General features: G+C 43.3%; 1 protein-coding gene across 2 annotated transcripts in view; it reads left to right on the top strand.

Annotated features, from left to right (window-relative positions):
• The window catches only part of CASP8AP2 (caspase 8 associated protein 2), a 231082-nt gene that overhangs the window by 75145 nt on the left and 136440 nt on the right, over positions 1-19497 (top strand). For both annotated transcript variants that reach the window (XM_086926647.1, XM_086926646.1), the window contains exons 6-7: positions 2151-2266; positions 18051-19497. The exon at positions 18051-19497 is cut by the window's right edge and continues 1978 nt beyond it. In XM_086926647.1, the coding sequence (XP_086782773.1) occupies positions 2151-2266; positions 18051-19497 (1563 nt within the window). The remainder of the gene's footprint in view (positions 1-2150; positions 2267-18050) is intronic.

The raw sequence follows: 19497 nt of genomic DNA, 5'->3' as shown, positions 1-19497 counted from the left end.
ACAGTGTAAGCGCGCATTGAGCTACTGCACCTGTCTGAGGAAGGATGTCTGGGTGGGCCCTAGGACCTTGGTTCCTGGGGCACACTTTGGGATCTAATGCGTGCTACACAGAAGCACCCAGTCAGTGCTCCTCCTGATAGTAATCCCCCCCCCCCCCCCCACCCCCCCTTTGTGCCGGTGTCTGTAATATAGTGCTGGGGCACTTGCCCAGTGAACCACACCACCCTGCAAACTATGGAATGCTCATTTGTGATTGTACTGGTGCACATCTTGTAGAATATGACGCCATTATATATGCTGTATTGGTGGGGTTTCTCTGTCCGTTAGGAGGAGATGGAAAGACTTTGTTGCCGTATGAGTTAAGAGTTTGTTTTAATTATTCAACTCCGATTAATTGTATTCTAGAGCGTTGCCATTTTTTTCTTAACCACATCGCAGCATTCACATACTTTTGTCACTTACTTTTTTCTCTTATTATTCTGAGTAGTGTGGGAAAAAATAAGCTTTGTTTTATTTTTGTCTGTATAGCCCCAAGCAAGTTGCTTTTAGCCAGATCAGGCTGTATTTGCTAACTAGAAGCAAATGAACAGTGGTTTAGTCAGTAGGTGTGACTGAACACTAGACTTTATATTCGCCATGTAAATTCACACACCATTTAGAGTCTCATCCTGGCTCTTTACATGGCCTCTGATAAGTTCATGACCTGTAATCACATGGAGAAGTGTGGCTCAATAATTAGAGCGGCAGACCCTGATGCAGAGGTCTGGCCCGGGACCAGGGTTCAATTCCCGCCTCGGCGGCTCTTGGACTCAATTTCCCCGGACCTGATAATTCTCGCCTCTGTGCCTATTCTAATCATGGGTCCCACTCTGCAACTCTGGGCAATAGCTTGCTTAATCTCCACAACGGTCCCAACAACGCTAGGATGCCTGGCTTCACCTTGGGGGTGCCCAGGAGTGGGCACTTCACAGGGAAAAGGCCAGGAAGGGTTCCTCAGCGGTATTCGTACAAGCGCTGAGATGCCTCATGGTGATTTGTGCGCTATACAAGTACCATTACATTACATTTACACATTTTTACATTCTGCATGCCAAAAACAGCAATGGTAATAGCTACTTGTCTTGGTGCAAAAGAACCTTGCAGCACTACAAGGATTCAGAAAATTGATTCCAAAGAAGGTCTGGTTGGGTCATTCTCATCTTCGATAACCGCATAAACTGTATGCAACTACACACATCCTTATTATTTCTTCTAAACTGCCTCTTCATCCAAGGTGACACCTGTGATTCACCACACCAAATTCCCTAGACATTTGCCTGAAAATCTGACTTGAACATCAGCGTTTTATCCATTAGCAATAAACGCCCTTTCACTATGTATTTTTCATTCAAATAATCGAAAGATTTCAGAGACTGAACCTGAAATCAATCGCGTTGTGGAAGTTAATTATCCACATTACATATGTACCTAAATTGTATCAGGAAAATTGTATTCTGTTAGAGATTCTACACTATCTTATTGTTTTTTAGGAAGTACACATATACTTCCCATGTGCATTGTAAAATAACACCAAAAAAAACTTGTTCCGCAATCAATGCCATATGTAGATGCAGCTGCTCCCATGGTAGATGTAAGTTGGGACAATTGGTACCTCAAGCACACTTAAAAATGTACTCTTGTATGTAGAGTCTGTGTGAATAATATAGTGAAGAGTAGGTATGTTTTTACAGAGTCCAGTAGATCGCAGAGAACCTGTGTTAGCGGTTTTGGTGAGGTGGTGGTGTGAGACTCTTTCCATTGGGTTGAGTCGTGCACATATTGATGGCAAACAGATCATTGGAACTATGAATAGACACGCTTCCCTTTACATGCTGGGAACACCAAATATGTCGGTGCCTTAGTGCAACAATCTGCTAGTGGTTTGTGAAGGTTTTGCTAAAGGTAAGGAGGTCAAACACCCAACTAATTCAAATGTCATTTTCTGGATTGAATTGTAATGGAATGTGTGGATGTTTCAGTATTATAGTTAATATGTGAATAGAATCTCTAGAAGGGATTAAAGTTTGCATGGTTTATTCTCTTTGTGATTTCTCCAGTTACTTAATTTTTATTATTTGATAACGTATCCCCTGATTGCTTTTATATCTCAGAATTCGGGTCTGCAGACTGAGAACCTATGCCTGAAAAAGAACATCTCTTCACTCATCAAAACAGCCAGAGTTGAAATCACTCGTAAAGATGATGAAATCAACAGACTCAGCCAAAGGTATTACACCAACTCGTTGTAAAAATGTATGTTTTCTAAAGTGTATTGGGTGAATTAGGTAAAACTACGGACCAGGCAGTTGGATTTATTTGACATTCGTACTTTGGTAATCACTTGAGAACATAGGTCATTGTACACATCGCATCTAACTATAAGTTCTTGTGCACACCATTGAAGAATCTCAATTGATCAGTTGAGACTTCATTTTAATAACTCATAGAAGCTCTTCCATATTTTGAAGCACAGATATTCTAGAAGGTTTTAAGTTCTTTTTTCAGGATTTATGCTCAATACTATTGTCTGTTACATATCAGTTAATTGCCCAGGTAAAGTGCCCTGCTCGCTGGCCTTTGTATATACTTCTAGCAGCCGACATGCCATCTGTGAGCGATATTTTCTATAAAATTCAGCTGGGAGACCATCGCTGCTGGGAGTATTGGCAGCTGCATCATAGCTGCCTAGATCTGATCAATTGTCAGAGGGACATCTGATTCATCACCTTGTTCTGATAAACATAATGAGTTCAGGCAGTACTATTCGCACCTAGTTTACTTATACATAATATTCTGGTGATAGGTTTGGAACAGCTGATTTCTGTTTGTGTAAACAACTGTTGGCCATATTCCCATGGTTGCTTGTTGTCCCTCCAATTGAACCAAGTGGGCCAACAGATGCCCCGCTTTATAATCTACATGTGTTCCGCTACATGTTCCCAATAGTTATGCAGGTTCAGCCTATTGCTCAGTTATTTATGCTCCCATTTCATTATTAACCATTCCTGCCATCTCGCTTCTGAGCCCACTGCCTGATGAAATGTACATTCCTTCTTTGATACTAGTTAACTGGTTCTGCAGTGTTGCTTGCACCTTCTTATTTAGACCTTAAATGCCTCTCATTGTGTCAGCAAGTCACCTACAAAACTTTGAATTAATTTTGTCAATGATTGCGGTCTTGAACACTTAGTCTTCCAACATCCGTGGTTGAAGCTGTCAGTTCACTAATCTGATGGGCATCTCTTGAAAGGGAACCCAATGATGAATCCAAACCAAAATCCCTGGTAAAAGCAGAGTTCCACGTTGCAAACAACTGCTTCTGTCATTTGTGCTAATTTTGTTCTTCTCTGTGGTGGCGAGGTAAGTGCCCTGTAATAGGGCAATGATTATCTCCCCCCCCCCCCCCCCTCTTAAAATGTGTATGTACCTGGTCTTTCTTGACGACATTGCCCAGCCTCTGGACATTTCATGTTAATTGTAATGTGCTATTTAAGTAAAACCACCTCCTCCGTTTATCTGGTCTGTATGCTGCCAGTTCTTGAATATTGAGCTCTAGCATTCACTCTCTTCAGCACAGGCAAGTTCCCATTGGCCTCTGTGAAAGTATCAAGACTGAGTTAAAATGTGCCCACTAAAAACTATCCCCACCACTCGCTCCACCAGGACATTATACCTGGAGGGGCTGCCCCGTAGTGTTTGGTTAGGTACTTTGCTTTGGTCCAGTGCCCCCCCCCCCCCTTGCCCCTGGGTCCCTTATGTTCAGTATCTTTGGTGGTGGTGTGTCTGAAGTACATGTTTATTAAGAGTTCATGTTCCAACACAAGGCCCAGAGGCACCCACTGTCTCCCCTCTGTATTCCATTTCAGTATTTGTTCCCCCTTGATTCAACCCCCCGTCACCCAAGTTAACAAAAAGGATGTGCTGAGCATTTCTTGCTGGTGTCACCCAAGTATGTCTTTAACAGTTGGGGGCATGACATGAGGTCATGTACCCATACTCATTCTGTGATTGGATGACAGTTTATCTTCAGTATTGCCGTATTGTCCTATTGAGTCCATAGCCTGCTGGCTTAATCCGCAGCATAAAGTTGCCACCACCTAAAGCTTCTCTCTTCTATCCTCCTCTGCCTGTTTTGTTGTGTATAGAGTGGACCTGTGCACCTGAAGAGTGGATTCTCTTTTAGTGGTCAGCAGATGAGCCTCTTCCACCTAGGCCTAGTCTCCTAGTTCATCCCTTCCCCCGCACCCTTGTCCCTCTGCTCTGTCCAGTCCCATGCCATCTATTGTTTCTATTAAAGACTTATTTTGTTGCGTCATAATTTTATGTTTGACTGGAAACAGCTAAGTATATTTCAGACCCAAGTCCTTTCTTTACCTTTACCCTAAAGAAGGATGTTCTTTGACGTTGCACCACTAATGTGTATTCTGGAAATATTAATACTCTTCGGTTGTCGATTGTGAAGTGCAGCTGGATCCTGGCTGCAGTTAGGATCATATCAAGTTCCTTAAAGTATAGCCACTTGGTCACCAGTTTTCTTGGGGAAGTTCCAGGCAGTGGGCGACGGGCCAGGACCCTGTGTGCTGGCTTTACGGAGTAAAAAAGTCAACTTTGTGGAGCGACCAGTCAATTAGCCATCTGAGTATTCGCACATGTGGGCCCTCTGCACCCCAGGCAAACCTATGGTAAGAATGTTCCTCCACCAGGCTCGTTCCTCAACATCTTTACCATTCACTCTAAAACTTAGCATTTTGTCTGTGCTGGCCTGTGTTTGGGGATCACCTGGCATCTCCGATGTCAGCTGTGGTGAGGTCTTTTTTCTGGCGGTTTTTGAGCTTCCAAGGTCAGCTTCTGTGGTCTGAGGTGTCCTGTCTGTTCTTCTGGTGCCTCTTTCCCCTGGACACTTGTGTGCAGCTCGGCAAGTCACTGGATGCATGAGACTGACGTTCAACCCACCGTGAGGAGGTCCAGTCTCAAAGCTGTTTGCACTGGCCGGCAACCCACATGACTAAAACAACCATGTTTTTAATTTAGGTGCACAAACCGCCAGTTCATCCACACCAATTAATCCCCCCCTCTCCCACCCGGTCACCTGAGTTGTGTTTTTCTATTTTACATGATCTATCTGCTCCATATGGGTCAGGTACGCTTGTCCTGGGAGCATCTTCAAAGGGTCGAACTGCCACGTGCCGCAAACACCAGCTCTCTGTCTTTGTGATACAGGATAAAGTGGCTTATCATCCTACTGTTCCAGAGATGACACACAACCACCAAGTCCAATGAAGAAGGGAGGAAAGAGCTCCCACAAGGAAGTAAAACATACATTGGGGTGCTGGAGGGGGGATTCAATCTTCTTAATTGTCCAACTGTAATGCTTCTTTACCTGTGGCCCAGGTCTCACTTTTGGTATGAGATCATTATGCAGTGAACGTCGCGTCCACCTGCGCTAACAGCGGGAATCCTCTAGGGAGCAACAGGATGTTGTTATATCCGGCCTTATTTCGTTCATGTAATGGCTGCCAGTCCCTCAAGGACGCGTAGAAGGCCAAGCAAGTCTCTGATCCTTCTGGTGAGGTGAAGGGGGTGGGGGTGGGGGGGGGGGGGAGCTGATGAGTGGATTGGCCTGGGCAAATGGTAATGAGGTTAGGACAAAGGGCAGGAAGTGGGGGAAGGGCCCTTTTGCCGTTATTAACTCACCTCGTCTGGGGCAGCGGGCTCTTCCGGCATTGGATTCAAGGCCTTGTGCGAGCCACTCTGCCTACATAGCAGGATAGGCATCCTGTACACCGGGCTCCCAAACACCAATGTGGATCATTCCCTGAGGTCTCTCGGGCTCCAGGCTGTGACAGCGCTGTTGCTGAAGGGAGTGCTTTTTCTTTCTCAGCTCCTCGCCATGGCGCAGTAGTTCCATTAGAGCAGTGTCCTCCGCAGCAGGCGACCCAGACTAGTCTCTGCACTGCAGCTGTCTGTTCCGCCACACCAGAGTACCGACTCATTCCTCTGGCGTCTCGCAGTGATAGCAGGATCTCCAGTTGCACCGAAAACCAGCCAGCTGCCTGCCAGTTCAGCAATTATGTTTATACCTGCCTTATTACTCGTTTTGAAAGGGAGCCTGAAGCTCGGAGCCGAGCTAAATTGTCCAGTATCAAGAAAACTGGGGTTGACCCTGTGTCCCTCAGAACCTGGGTAAATTATGGTTAAAGTAAAAATTGGTTCTGTCGGGTAATGAAACAACTGATTTGTTGATTCTATTTGCATACGGAGTTCCCTCCTCCCTCTGACAGGAATTCGATACAGTTTCTTACAATAAATGAAAAGAAAAACCTGTATATAGCTATTTATATTTTTATATTTTCAAATTGCATTCAAAGTGAAACATAAACGACTGTCATAGTAAAAAAGTGCAACATGTGACAATAGTGAATAGTGCTCTTGTGACCTATACAATATATACACTGCTGACTTCCAATATAAACAATTTATACAAATATATACAAAGTTGATTTTCAAAACAGGCCATCCACTAATACAAATTTACAGAATCTCATGTGTAGCTAGTCAATTTGGGTTTCTGGAGTATTGGGGCCAATTGGAATGATGTCGACGTTTCGACCCTTCGCGTGCCTGGGTAATTGAGGTCGCAGCGGGTCTTTCTCAAGACAGGTGTAGCAAGCACGACAGTCTGTGAATAAGTCAGAGGGATATTAAGTCAGAGGAGGTATTGGGGCTTAATCATGTAACTTTTATTGTGGGCGGTAATCATACTCACCCTGGAGTTCAAGTGCAGTTGAGCCACCTGGACTGGATTAGAATGAATTGAAGTCGTCAAATCTACAAGTGAAGGGGAGGTATCAATCTCTAGTATTCCCACCGTGTACAGATTACATACTTCAGCTTACAGTGGTTCGCGCTGGATTAATGCTGAGTAGGTTCCCCCATATTGAACTAAGAGGGTTACTTAATCTTCTATGGAAGCCTCTATGGGGATTCAAAAGCAATTGTTTGTTTAATACAGAGCAGCACTGGCAGTGTTATAACTACTTGGCACCGATGGACTTTACTCGGTGCCTCGTGGTCATTATCTCTATGGAGGATTAAACAGCAATTGTTTATTTGAAACAATGTGGCACTGGCACTGTTACTATCCTTTGCCACATTCAGGAATTAATATGGTCGCATATGCGGTGTAACAAACAGTCACAATGTCACGTTACAATGTTGCATTGCAGCTTCATTTTACAAGTCTGACCCATCTCGCGTTAATTGCATGCGTACATTGGTGCGTTGTTATATTGAAATTAATGGCATTTTATGTGGTTAAACTGTCACTTTCCTGGAATCAGTTATCCGAAAAAACGAGCCTCCGTGTGAACAGCCTGTTATGTTCCTGGCTCGCGCACAGCGGCGCGTAATCTCCTTAAGGCATCACCCATTTAGGTTTAGATTAATTGCCACGTTGACAGGTGCCAAGGTATCGTTAAACTAACGTGTCGCATGACTCGCCACCCAAAGGAATTGTTCTTAAAAGCGCTGAAATTTAATTTACATTGGGCGCTTACCCGGACATGTGAATTGAATCGTCAATGCGTTTCTCGGCTGCTTTCAGGGACACTGCAGTTAGTCAGCTTACTGATATAGCCGGAAGCGTAAGATTTTAAAGGTCATTGTTGGGCGTCACTAGTGTCACGTGATGTTTCATTGCTGTTTCAGGAAGTGTATATTATCAGCAAACATATCTCAGAATAATTAGCCGTTTTATCTAAATGTAAATACGATCTTGAATTCAAAGGCACGGAACAATATGTCATTCATTGTGCAACAGAAAAATATGTACATTTGTGTGACGTCCTTTCCATATAATCACGTAAGCATTATGCACAGTTCTAGAATTATGAGAGGGTCATAGTCAGAAACAGTGTACCTGTTTATAAAAATATATACATACTGTCCTAAAGTTTAGACCATTTCTCACATAGCTAATTCAGATTAGATTTAAACATTGCATAGAAGTGGACATCGAAGGAAAGCACATGGCAAATTATTTTGAAAAAAACCATTGTGAAAAAAACACATGTCTTATGCCTGATTCAGGATCTTTTCGCATGGAAAAGCAGATGTATGATAGATAGGCGAACTCTTAGCATCAGTCTTCCAGTACAGACATGGGTAAACAGACTTTTTTGGCATTAAACATATATCACAAGAGTCATAGATGCAATAGTTAAGTCAAAAACTGTACTTGAACATTGTACATACAACTGCCCACAGTATTTGTGTCTAGTAGCACACAGCCTGTATCCACAGGGCTCTGAAATGTATGAGTGGTGTGTGTGTGTATGTATTACACTTACAGTAGACCCATTTGTTTTGCTGTCTCCTCATGTTCATTTAGGCCAACAACCACGGAGTCTAGGGTGTGTATCCATTTGCATTCTTTTTTATTCAGCGCAATTGACAATGAACCACCCCTCGGGTTAGCTGTTATTTTCTCGAGTACTCTCCATCTTAGACTCTCCACAGGATGGTTGTTAGTCGTGAAATGTTCTACCAATGGCGCCCCTTGCGTTTTGCATCGGATACGACTCATATGCTGTAGGATCCTTTGTTTAACTTTTTGTGTTGTCTGCCCAACGTATGCCTTATTGCAGGGGCACAAGATGATGTAGATTACATTTGGAGTGTTACAATTGGTCAGAGACGGAAGTTTAAAGGTCTTATTCTCATGTGTAAGGGCTGGCCCTTCCAAACACAATGGGCATACTTTGCACATACCACATTTGTAATGACCCAATATTGGAGGTAGTCCCAGTTGGTCTCTCAGGTTCGGTTGTTTCCAGGGCTCTAGGTAGGCTTGGACCACATTATCTTTAAGATTTCTACCTCGTTTAAACACAAATAATGGGCCTTCATCTGTCTGGAGTTCAGATGCCACCTGGTTCCAATATTTTTGGATGCTCTTCTTGATGATGTTACTCCTTGAATGGAATGTGGCGACACAGACAAGAGTATTTCCATTTGATTATTTTTCTTTCTTGTTGAGCAGTTCTTCTCTTGGATAATACCATGCCCTCTTTCTGGCCCGCTTCAGCAGGCCCTGTGGGTAACCTCGTTCTCGCAGACGTGCGGTGAGTGTGTTAGTTTCCCTGAAAAAGTCAGTCCTTCTTGTACAGTTGCGCCTCATTCTGAGATATTGACCGAATGGTAAATGATCGCGCAAGTTACGTGGGTGACAGGAATCATATTTGAGAATTGTATTTCTCTCAGTTGGTTTTCTAAATAGGTCGCAGTAAATGATGTTATCTTCCACTTTAAATGTTAGATCCAAAAAATCAATGGAATTTCGGTTGTAGGTTGTAGTGAATTGAATGTCTTGACTCCTTAAGTTAAGCCAGATGAAGAAGTTTTTTAATTGGGATTCAGACCCAGTCCAAATCATGATCACATCATCTATATATCTTTTCCAGACTGATATAGAATTGATGTACGGGCTGTTCTGGGAGTAGAGATGTTCTTCCTCATAACAGTCCATATAGATGTTTGCCAGACTTGGTGCATATGTTGCTCCCATTGCAACTCCCTTACACTGGAAGTAAAACTGTTGCTGAAATATAAAATAATTTCTCCTCATGGCAATTTCTAACAAGTCCACTAAGAAACTGGTGGAGACCCAATGCGGTGCTGGGCGTCTATCTAACGCCTCCTTGATTACTTGTATCGCTCTATCCTGCGGTATTGACGTGTAGAGAGAACACACATGAAGTGTAACCATAAACTGTGTGTTTGAGTCAAATGGCTGATTTTCCAATAACTGTATTATGTGAGTAGTGTCCCGTACATAAGACTTGGTCTGTGATACCAGTGGTTGGAGAAAGAAATCTATCAATCAATCAATCAAAGACATTTATAGAGCGCACTACTTACCCGGAGGGTCTCAAGGCGCTTGGGGGGGGGGGGTGGGGGGGGTGCTGCTACTGCTCGAACAGCCAGGTCTTGAGCTTCTTCCTGAAGGAGAGGTGGTCTTGGGTCAGGCGCAGGTCGGTCGGGAGGGAGTTCCAGGTCTTGGCGACCAGGTAGGAGAAGGACCTTCCTCCTGTTGTCGTTCTTCGGATGTGGGGGACGGCGGCGAGGGCGTGACTGGCTGATCGGAGATGGCGTTTGGGAGCGTAGAAGTTGATGCGGTTGAGGTAGCTCGGGCCTTGATCGTGTAGGGCTTTGTGTGCGTGGGTGAGGAGGCGGAAGGTGATTCTTTTGTTGACGGGGAGCCAATGCAGGTCTCTCAGATGTCCGGAGATGTGGCTGTGTCGTGGGATGTCGAGGATGAGTCTGGCTGAGGTGTTCTGGATCCGCTGGAGTCTCTTCTGGAGCTTGGCGGTGGTTCCGGCGTAGAGGGCGTTGCCGTAGTCCAGTCGGCTGGTGACGAGGGCCTGGGTGACCGTCTTCCTGGTCTCGGTGGGGATCCACCGGAAGATCTTCCGTAGCATGCGCAGGATGTTGAAGCATGACGAGGAGACGGCGTTGACTTGTCTGGTCATGGAGAGGGAGGAGTCCAGGATGACGCCCAGGTTCCGTGCGTGGTCTGTCGGTTTGGGTGCGGTGCCCAGGGCGGGGGGCCACCAGGAGTCGTCCCAGGCGGAGGGCGAGGAGCCCAGGATGAGGACTTCCGTCTTGTCTGAGTTCAGTTTCAGGCGGCTGGTCGTCATCCACTTGGCTACGTGTTTCATCCCTTCGTGAAGGTTGGCTCTGGCGGCGGCGGGGTCGTTGGTCAGGGAGAGGATCAGCTGGGTGTCGTCGGCGTAGGAGTATGAATTGATTAGCTGGTTCTATCACTGAGCCACAACCCGATATAATCGGTCTTCCTGGTGGTTTGTCCATGCGTTTATGTACCTTTGGTAAGGTGTATATCGTTGGTATTCGGGCTCTTTTTTAATCAAGAATTCCTTCTCCGATTGGCTGAGGAAACCTGCTTTTACACCTTCTTCAGCCAACGTACCAATAAGGGACTTGATGTTGTTCGTGCGATCCCTTGTTGTCAATTGGTAGCTGTCTCTTATTCCTAGTTGCTGTTCGATTTCGTTGATGTTATCGCTCGTGTTTTGCAGCACAATTGCCCCCCCCCCTTATTGGCTGCTTTCACCACAATCGATTGGTTATGTCGTAGCTCTTTTATGGCAGATCTTTCATCTCTAGTTATGTTGTGTTTTATGTATTGTCTCATTTAATGACTCCATTACTTCCTGCATAACGATTTGTTCGAAGACCAGAATCCGTTGACTCATGCAGTATGCATTCGGTGTAAATGTTGACGGTGGCTTGAAAGGTGTAGCTGTGAATTTCGGTGTGTATATGTTCCTACCAAAGTAATATTTTAGCCTTACTTTCCGAAAAAACTTTGTAGCTCCAATTTAGTTGTGAAGGAGTCCGGTCTGTTGGTAGGCACAAATGATAACCCCTTACTCAATATTTCTCTTTGTGCTCTTGTTATCCTGTGATCTGAGAGATTAATGATGTGGTCAGAAGGATTGAGATTCAACGATGGTTGTCCATTCAGATCTGGTTGTTGTCGGTTTATGTTCTCTATTTCCTCTGTGGTACTTGATGTATTGGCTACTGTTGTTGTTACACAAAGATTCTCCCTTGTGTTTTGATCCAACTGGTTTAGGATATCCCGATTCTGCATATTGAGATCAGATTGTCGTATGTTCATGTTTACCACTTCATCCGTAATACTCGATGTACTTGCTACTATTGTGGTTGTTGACAGTGGCTCTCTAATGTTCAGGTTTTCCACTTCATCCATAGTACTTGATGTATTCGCTGCTGTTGTAGTTGTTGAGAATGCCACGCTACTCCTCTGGTCTGATTGGTCCGCCGTCTCTTGTACCTGATTCATCTTTACAATCGATATGTTTGTTTTCTTGTGGAGATCTCCCCATGATTATCTGACGGGAAGAAACGTCGACATCCTTCCAATTGGCCCCAATAATCCAGAAACCCAAATTGACTAGCTACACATGGGATTCTGTAAATTTGTATTAGTGGATGGCCTCTTTTGAAAATCAACTTTGTATATATTTGTATAAATTGTTTATATTGGAAGTCAGCAGTGTATATATTGTATATGTCACAAGAGCACTATTCACTATTGTCTCATGTTGCACTTTTTTACTATGACAGTCGTTTATGTTTCACTTTGAATGCAATTTGAAAATATATATAGCTATATACAGGTTTTTCTTTTCATTTATTGTAAGAAACTGTATCGAATTCCTGTCAGAGGGAGGAGGGAACTCCGTATGCAAATAGAATCAACAAATCAGTTGTTTCATTACCCGACAGAACCAATTTTTTCTTAAATTGTCCAGTAGCCAGTGGGACCCCAAAAACAGTCTTCACATTCCCTTCACTAGCTTATCTCACCAGATCTGGTTCTGAAGCATAATGCATCTCCTTCAAGTAGTCCAATCAGATTTTGCTATGGCTGGATTTGCTTATCCATATCAGAGGGAAGGATGAAGAGTCACAGACCCCTTCTTTCGGTAGCTCATTTAAATCCTTGGTTTCAGTTGAGCGATCTTCATTCACACGCTCATCTTGTGCAGTAATTTAGACCTTCCGGTATAGGTAAAAAAAATGAAAGACTAGGTCCCAGCATAAGAGCAAGTGATTGTGTTTTTGCTATGGATCCTTGCTATGGGGCACCAATCCTCACACCCGCACTGGGGGCAGTGGTATGTCCTTTGACAAATATTTGAAGTAGTATTTCAGGTGGACAATCATGAAAAATATGGCACCTCTTGCGGCCTGCACAAATACTTTGAGGGAGAAAAGATGCTTTGTTTCTGTCGAGGGTCATCAAACCTCACTTGTCTTTCTTTTCTCTGTTAGTTTGCGTTATAAAACCTAACGTGAGACTGGATACTCATGGTTCTCTATCCCAGCTCAGCACAGTCCTTGTGAACCACTGACTTGCAGGAACATGACACTAGTTTCATGGAAAAATCATTTTCGGGCAGCATCGACTCTGCCATCATGCATGTACACTGGGAATCAAAAGCAGCTCTTAAAGGAAAGGCACGTAGGGCAAGGGAACGGCTAAGGCGATTTGAAAGACACAAACAAGGACATTATTATTAAAGGATTTCCACTTTGTTGGGCTCAAAATAAATCGCCGATTTAGCTATACGTTATTCCTGATTTTCCTCAACTAGACCAGAGACCAGTAGAGTAACTGTTGAGTCTCAATTTGAGTGAATGATGAAATTAAGTATGTTCCCACAAAGGTAAAACAGATCATTGTTCACACACAAGCACTCTTGGTCAGTACTGTTCTATAGGGGACTGTATTTTCTAAACATTAGTTCATACCGCAACAAGTTGATCTCCATAGATTAAACAATTCTGTGGTCTAAAGGAAGCCTTCATCAAAATTCTGCAGTTCACCAAGCATCAAATAAAGGCCATTTATTTTTTCTTACAGGTTTAAGTCACCCACTGGAAAACTTTCCGCACTCTTATTTACTTTATTCTTTAATCGTCTCACCCAATCGAAACGCCTTACTGTTAGGTTTCTAATCTTTACTTTACAGCAAATATTTATGAACGTACGTTCGTGTGTCAATTCCCTTAACATGCTTTTTTTTATTTCAATAGTTATCTACTGTAATTCTCTGAATATATTCCTAAATTTCCCGAGTAAAATATAGAAAATACAGAGTCCACGTTCCTACCAGAAAGTTATTGTAATCTTTCGAATCGTCAGGGAATCCGATCTCAGACTTTTACCAGTGAATAAGTCCAATCACCGGCGCTTAAAGCGCTCTTTACTATGTGTTGCTGCCACCTAGAGGATTTTTGTCAGGTCGACTGGGAAGCCATTAATAGATTCACCGGAATAGTGAGCACGAGGAGCAACCTGTCGGAGCCCCTATTATTTTTAGGTGGAGCCTAGCGTCAGCGCGCATGCGCTGCTCTGCGAGTCTTAATGTATACCGTTAGTGTGGTTTGACCACGCCCACAACTTTTAATTGGTTCCTTCATGTGCTGCCCTTCAACTGCCTTTCTTTTGTGTGGTTGGTCAATGGTGCAATTTGTCCCTCCTTTAGGTGTGTTTCTCATACCCATGGCGACTGGCCCTGCTACATGGGTCATGTAGCTTCACGGCATTTTATACTTGCAGCGCACTCTTTCTTTTAACATTGGTTTTGGACATAACACTAGTGCTAGTGTTTTGAGTCGCGCTGTGCTTCTTTGGTCAGCAGTTGCGTAGAACTGTTGAAGAGAGACGTTTCCGTGGTGCGCTGCCACTAGTTTTAACAGTTGTTCCATATTCATGTACTTAATTGTACTTTAGTCGTAAACCCGCTGTACAACTACATTTCCAGTCAAGCTGTGTCAGCGCATGCGTAGAACAGCAATTTGTCATGGGACTCTGTATCTCGGCAGAGAACGTGTGCTTCCTGTCCTGTGGCTGGGGGGCCTGACTACTGCGACCCCCTAGAGTTGAGTGAGACCTAAACCACTCAGTACCCGCTGGGATGATAAGAGTACACCTTTCCAGATGAGATTTCTCATCGCCCATGAATACTTCCATTGCTCCTTGTTTCAGTGCAATCGGACAGGTTAATGTGCCTGCTGCTGAGAGCAAGAAGGAGACAGAGATAGAGTTTGTGTGTCTATGCTGCAAATGTTGGGTGCGACACTGGATGGCCCGATACAACTTTTTGAATAGAAGTACGTTTCTCCTTATGGTATGGAGAACATCTGGCGTACTATCTGTCCTCTAACTGCTGCATGACAAACAGTTTGCTATTGTCAGGCAGTAGTGGGGAACCCAGATGTAGAGATGCCATGGGGGTGTTACACCTGAGAGGGTGGTATTTCCGTAAACGTGTGATGAAGGATATGGACGCTACGCGCCCGGTGTCTGTGATTTTTGGCTCGCCTGTGACCTTGAAAGGGGGGCGGGGGTGCCAGTAGACACCCCGCCCTTCCAGGCATGTGACCTCTTTCGCATATAGTTATGGCGCATATCACCCAAACACCTCCCACCACTTTTGTTGGATTCATTTATCTGTCTGGGCCTAGCTTTCTGTGCGATAATAACCGGGTCAGAGTCCTCTAAGTAAACCTGCAGGCAACCCTTACTGAGCACTCTGACCCCACTCTTGTGTGGCAGTGGACCATACCATCCTATGCCGTAAAACCCCCCGCTCTACGTATTGATGGGCTGTTCCCCTGTGCAAGAATTATTCATTTCTTACCAGAGTTCTCTGACCTCACCCCCCCTAGGATACAGTACCAGTACATCCTACGTTCTCTGGCCACAGTCCTCTTGGAATAGATGCCAGCTTCCCCCACCCTACGTCATCTGAAGCAAGCTCCCTTCAATTACTTTCATGCCCCCTATGTTGCCATCCCACTTGGGTTATTTTTTTATTGGTGATTTATTATTTTTCTTTTAAACAAGAGAGCCGCTTGGGAACTGCTTCGGTTAGTGGGTGAGAACCGTTCTTTCCTGCACTCTGTAAAGCAGGTCCTCTGGAGCTGGAATAAAGGCTGCTCCTTATCTCTGGCTGCCACTCTAATATCACACACATCACAAACTATAGCTTCCAAGTTTTCAGTATGCATACTTGTGAAATTTGCATGTCTCGTGTAACAATTTGAGGGAAACTTGGTCACAAGCAACTGCAAAGCATAATGTTTAATTCTTGTTTTATTTTGGAACCAAGGATCTTCAGCACTTAACATTGTGTATCAACATACCCTTTTGCGATTCCTTAATAGAGATTTTTAAGGAATCGCCATTTAGAAATCGCAAAATGGTATGTATGAAGAAATTCGCAATTTTTAAGCGATTCCTTAAAATTCCTTAATTGCGATTAGCAAATTGCTAATCGCAATTAAGGAATAATTTCCCATTCATTTCTATGGGCCAGGAGGCCCATAGGAATGAATGGGAAATTATTCTCAATTAGCGATTCGCAATTTGCTAATCGCAAATTGAGAATAATTTCAAGGGTGCAGGGGTGTCTCAAGAACACCCTGCTGCACCCCTGAAAATGACATGTGTGCGCATATGGCGAACATACATGCCCTAAGGGCATGTATGAGCGTCGCATGGCACAATTGGATTTTCAAAAAAATGCTTTTTTTAAAAGAATTTTTTTTCTTGATACATTGCATTTAAGGAATCGCAAAATTTGCGATTCCTTAAATGCAATCGCAAAATAAGGAATGGCAAATTTTGCGATTCCTTATTTTGCACCCAAATTGTTTGATACATACCATTTTGCGAAAATGGGTTCGCAAACGCCGAAATTCTGTGAATTTCGGCGTTTGCGACCCCATTTGGCCTTGATACATGTGGCCCTTAGTTCATAGCGAAGGTGAAAACCTCATTCCGTTTCATTACTGTCACTTTTCAGGACTAGGTTTGTGTATGACAACGTAATGCATTCTGGGTATTGTAGTCTTAGTGTCAGTGGGCCTAATTAAACATGTGATATCCGTTATTTAAGTGTGAGAGGCACAGAACTAGAAACCATGTTGTTAGTGACATGACGTAGAGTAGCCTCAGTAGTTATAGGACTTAAGTTTAAAAAATGTTAGGAGCATACATTTCAAAATTTGTGGAATCGCATATGGTGGCCCATTGCAGTGTGCACACACCTTCTCTGTTGACAAGTATAACATGGGCAGTAGCAAGCCAAGTCTCGGAGCAGTAGCGTATAGTGTGGGTCTCAGAATCAAAATGAAGATTATATTACCAGCTCTAAGAAAATATTGCACACTTCAGCTGCTGCTTTTATCTGCGGTTTATATTTCACTTTCTCTTCCGTGCCCTCCCCACACCACATCACCTCACCTTATCACCTCCGACCTGTCTCTCCTTATTTAACGGTTTGTCTTCCTGCCTAACTTCATTACACATTTCAGCTGCTAAAACAAATATAGAATCCCTCCCCGGACCAGTAAACTCCAATATCCTGATTGCTTAAAAACACAGCAGTCCTTTTAACAGCGAAGGCATACTAAGACATGCAGAGCATCCTACATTAGTGCACATTCAGAACCCAAGCAGTCTTACCCAATATCTCCCCCAGCCAAAAAAACGAAATACACATTACTCACCTGCAACATAATTCTATTACACTCCATGCAACACAATTTAACTCCATTGGCTTTGTGTTGCTTCTCCCCACACTAGATCTCTGTGTTACTACCACACAAAAAAATACTTTTGTGCTACCTTTTTATTTCATTTACAAAGCCACTCGTATTGGGAAAGAAAAAAAAACCAAAGCCATTGCGAGACCTATTGGCTTTGGCAATGCTTTTTATACACCAAATAGCCTACCAAGATGGCTGTCCAGCTCAAAATTATGGAATTAGAATTGCCACTGTAAACCTCCTTTTCGACGATTGTGCTTACATTTATTTGCACAGTTAATCGCTCTGCAGTTCTGAGTGAACTCCTTAATGAGTGTATCGTTTTGAATCTCAGCATCCTTTTGTTGTGAGGACCTCTGTGAGGTTCTTGCTGAAGGTAAGGCGATGTTTCATGTGAGGATGGTTGCTGCCTTCACTGACTAGGCTATGGCTTAGGTGTGTTGATCCTCATGTAACGTTTGGAAATAAAACAACTTTAAGATAATAAAAGGAACAATATCCAACACACTGAAGTTTATTTTGTGTGTTATAGTAAGATTGATTTCCATTTAGGTGTATTCCTGTCAAAAATAAAATACATTTGAATATTTGTCATTGATATAAACTCATCTTTGTCAAATGGGATAAACGGTCACATATTTAAACATCCCCATCATGATAAATCAATTTCACATGAAAATGGAGAGTAGACGCATTTAGAAGGACATGAAGGTAGTCGTTTTAGGTTTCATTAAGCTGCCTTTCTGTATTTGTTTCATATGTAGTTTAAAAAGAAGTGCTTTGGTTTGAATTGCATCACAGGGAATTTCACAGTCTTTTCTTTTGTTGTTTGAAACAAATAGGATGACGGGGTTTCGAAGCAACTATACCAGGAATCCTGCACCTAATTATGTTAATTCAAGTACACCTGAAGTATCAATGTTAAGACCGAACACATCAAGGGAAATCAACTATGAGAAGACTAACTGTAGGCAGCAAGTCCCCCACTCGAAAGAAGTTCATGACGTCACTTTACAGCAAAATCCAGAAACGGGCAGAACACTTGACCATGAGAAAAAAAGCTATTTACTTTCATCTAAAACCTTCCATGAAAAACAGTGCTCAGATGAGGTCACCAAGACAGCAAGAAAAGAAAAACTTGTTGGTGAACCCAGCAGCCAGGAATCTGGCTCCGATGAGGTCAGCGTGAGAGCAAGAAAAGAAAAAAATGTCGGTGAACCCAACAGCCAGGAATCTGGCTCAGATGAGGTCAGCAAGCGAGCAAGAAAAGATAAAAATGTTGGTGAACCCAACAGCCAGGAATCTGGCTCGAAATACAGAAAGGACGAAAAAAAGTGCATAGAAAAAAATTCAAACCGTGAACTGAAAAACCTTACACCTCTTGCACCAGAGCATACTGACAAAGCAGCAAAGAGGTCACAGAACCTGGATACCCAGAGGATAAAGCCAAACAGCAGTTCTGAGGTGGAAGGCCGACCCAATGTGCGCTCTAGGGAGAGTCAAAGCTCAATAAAAGAAAAATCACCACCTGAGACAAACCAGCATGAAAAGGGAAGATTAGCAAAGGTCATTGAATCTAACAGTCTAGAAACTTTCACCAAACACAAAAAGGATGAAAACCGTTGTGTGGGAAAACCTACAAGCGATGTACTAAAAAATGATGATCGTACAAATGAAGTGCCAGACTATGTTGAAAAAGTAGAAAAAAAGTTACAGAATCAGGAATTTAAGAGCAAAAAACCAAGTGTCAGCTCAGATTGTGAACATCAAAGCTCTATCCAAAATCTGGTCAGACCAAACACTACTGAGAAAAATTCTGCAGCTGAGGAAAGACCAGCAAAAGCAATTAATTCTATCAGCCGTGACTCTAGGTCAGCCAGAGCATCAGAAACTAGCAGTCGAGAGGCTGTCACCAAAAACAGAAAGGATGAAAGCAAGTGTGTTGAAAAGCATAAAAAAGATGGACGCAGAACTGAAGAACATAAACCTAAAGTACTAGAACCTTCTGAGAAAGCGGAAAAAAATTCACAGGAAAGTAAAATCATAAATCAGAGGAGCAGCTCAGATGGAGAAAACCAACCCAAAGTAAGTACTCTGGAGTCTACTATGAAAAATAAGGACAATTCCTCTGCTCGGGAGCGGCTCCACAGAGAGGAAAAACTAGCAAATGCATGTGAACCTAAGAATCAGGACAATGTAAGCAAACACAAAAAAGAGGAAAGCAAGTGTGCGGGGAAAAATACAGGAGGTAAACCGTGGAAGGATACTGGTTCATTTAAGTCACCAGAG

The sequence above is a fragment of the Lissotriton vulgaris genome, chromosome 6 (assembly GCF_964263255.1).
Source record: "Lissotriton vulgaris chromosome 6, aLisVul1.2, whole genome shotgun sequence".
NCBI classification, from domain to species: Eukaryota; Metazoa; Chordata; class Amphibia; order Caudata; family Salamandridae; genus Lissotriton; species Lissotriton vulgaris.
This window is presented reverse-complemented; position numbering and strand designations above follow the sequence as displayed.